This window comes from Saccostrea echinata, unplaced genomic scaffold, assembly GCF_033153115.1.
Source record: "Saccostrea echinata isolate AGI-Se365-2 ecotype Australia unplaced genomic scaffold, CSIRO_AGI_Sech_v1 ptg000030l, whole genome shotgun sequence".
Lineage (NCBI taxonomy): Eukaryota > Metazoa > Mollusca > Bivalvia > Ostreida > Ostreidae > Saccostrea > Saccostrea echinata.
In genome coordinates, this window is record NW_026889779.1 from 34157443 (window position 1) to 34160000 (window position 2558).

General features: G+C 33.0%; 1 protein-coding gene across 1 annotated transcript in view; it reads left to right on the forward strand.

The window, feature by feature from the left end:
- The first annotated feature begins 829 nt into the window (after window positions 1-829).
- Window positions 830-2558, forward strand: part of LOC133197749 (protein mesh-like) — a 28226-nt gene continuing 26497 nt past the window's right edge. Inside the window, exons 1-3 of the mRNA XM_061333945.1 lie at window positions 830-1110; window positions 1199-1492; window positions 2197-2334. Of these exons, the coding sequence (XP_061189929.1) occupies window positions 919-1110; window positions 1199-1492; window positions 2197-2334 (624 nt within the window). The 5' untranslated portion in view covers window positions 830-918. The remainder of the gene's footprint in view (window positions 1111-1198; window positions 1493-2196; window positions 2335-2558) is intronic.

Here is a 2558-nt window from a genome sequence, read left to right on the forward strand (position 1 = left end):
TTTGCAGACAGAAAGGCTGATGGACGAATAGACGAATGCACAAAATATTATCAGAGAAGCTCACTACCTTTCAGCTCTGGTGACGAAAATATGAAATATATAGCACTCAATATTATCATTAGGTGACTTTGACATATATAACAATTAACATCATTAATTTTCTATTTAAAAAGTCTATTTGTCCCTTTTTATGGGTACAATTTGTATTTAATAAGGAAAAAATATAGGTGAGTGTTTTAATCTTAAATCAAAATTTTATACACATATCAGCATGATATTAATATAGACAGGACAAATTTATTTTAAAGTAATACTGGAACATCTCAGAAGCCTTTAGTATAAATAAAATTGAAATACTCATCACAAATATATCTGGAATGATGTACGCATTCTTTTATATAAATTTGCAATCATAATTTAATAAACAGAAATGCATGTATTACAACAATAAGAAATGTATTTGATCTAGCACGTGTTATCAATAATTAGGAAAGGGCAGTTGGAAATATTTTTTTACATCGGCTTTGAAAACGTCGCAGAAAATCAGATCTATCAAAAAATGATGTCAGAAATGTTTTTAAAGAATGATGTAATTATATGTACTTTAACCCACTTCTCACTGAATTGGTTTTCTTCAAACAGCAGCGCACAGATTGATTAAAATATGTGTCAAGATTGGTCTGATTTCGTTTTCCAGACATTTGAAACAAATTCAGAGAACAGGAACGACTTGATTGATAATGACATCTACTTGATTATGTAATGGAATTTGGCAACATTTCAGCAATGATGTTTTTTTCCTTCGTTTGATAACAAGGCAAAATACGTCTTAAATATAAGCATTTGAATTAACAATAAACACGTTACTGGACATTGATTACTACCAGGCCATTCTGTGAGACTTTTGTTAAAAAAATTATGTTGTCCCTGTTGCTGATGTGGTGGTTAATCTTCCTAGTTCCTGGGAACACACTGAAAGTTTCTGAATTCTATGCTTTTGGTGAAAAACAAGGTGATACAACTATGGATGCAAATGATGATGGAAGCTCTCCGTTTATTTCAATTTCAACCAAATTTCCGTTTTTCAATAACCTACATGACCAATTAATCGTAAGTATAATGCTAAGATTAACAAGGAAAGAAAATTTTGATTGTTATTACGTATATATTTTTTAAATTTTGTTGAGTTTTCTTTTAGGTGAGTACAAATGGTGCTATTTCATTCCTGACCCCGGTGTCACAATATACCCCGGATCCTTTTCCGCTGGATGGAGATCGCAGACTTATCACCCCCTTTTGGGGGGACGTGGATACAACAAAGGGTGGACATGTTCGATACAGAGAAACTACAGACCCCGATATACTAGACAAAGCTTCCAATGAAATTAAGACATACTTCCCAAACTTTTACAATTTTCCTGCTGCTTGGGTTTTCATAGCTACGTGGGATAAAGTTGCCTTTTTTGGATGTTCAGATAATGGATGTTTAAAGGTAATAATTGCTTTTATATACGAGGGCTGTTAGAAAAGTTCGCGGACATGTTCCATTGTGAGCGCACTATTTCCACGAAACCGGTTAAACTCTCCAGATAAAAACTTTACCTATTTTCCAGTAAATATACAAAGGTTTGATGTTTTCCGGTAATCCTTAAAAAATAATACAGCTATATTATTTTGATAAAACATGCTTCACGGAGCATGCTACTTTTTCGTACGTTTACATTGCATAGACTTTATTGAAATTAAAAATTGCACAGTTGTAGCGCAGAAAGAATTATGATATTTTACTTGTCGCTACAGTATTCATGAAACGTCACTTGCCGAAATTTTGAATTAAATTGGAGGATGTATGACTGTTTTATAGCCATTTATAAATAATCAACGCTTAAAAACAAAGCCAAGAATGGGAACGTCATTGAACGTCATGGAGCACCGAGCTACTAAAAAAGTATGTGTGCAGAGAGAAAAATGTCTAAAAAAAAAATAGACTAAAATGCTTCTAGATGCTGCTGGAAATTCTCTACACGTACAAAGGACAAAAGTATTCAAATGGTAGCTAGTTTTATAAAAATGGAAGGATTAACATTTTTAATGATCAACTCCATCGATACCTCAATACCCCACTTATCGCATGGACGTATATATATATACTTGATTGATACTCTGTTCATTTCATACTAATTTATTTCGTTTCAGAGAAATACATTTCAAGCTGTACTGATCTCAAATGGGAAACATGCCTTCGCCATATTTAATTATGAAAACATTGAATGGACAACTGGAACAGCAAGCGGTGGAGATGCCGATACTGGACTCGGGGGGACACCTGCTCAGGTCAGTTGTATTGAACAGAACTCAATCAAAGACAAATCTATTTCCATATACAATAAGTACCTTTCAATGTACAAACCTACACAAATATATTTTTCTGAAGATATCTATGAAAAATAAAGAGAATTTTCGATTGCACATTCCATGTTGAGCAAAGGAAATATTTTCAATCCAAATCGTAAGTTTTATTTTGCACATGTGGTATTTCACGAGTTTAATGGGATATC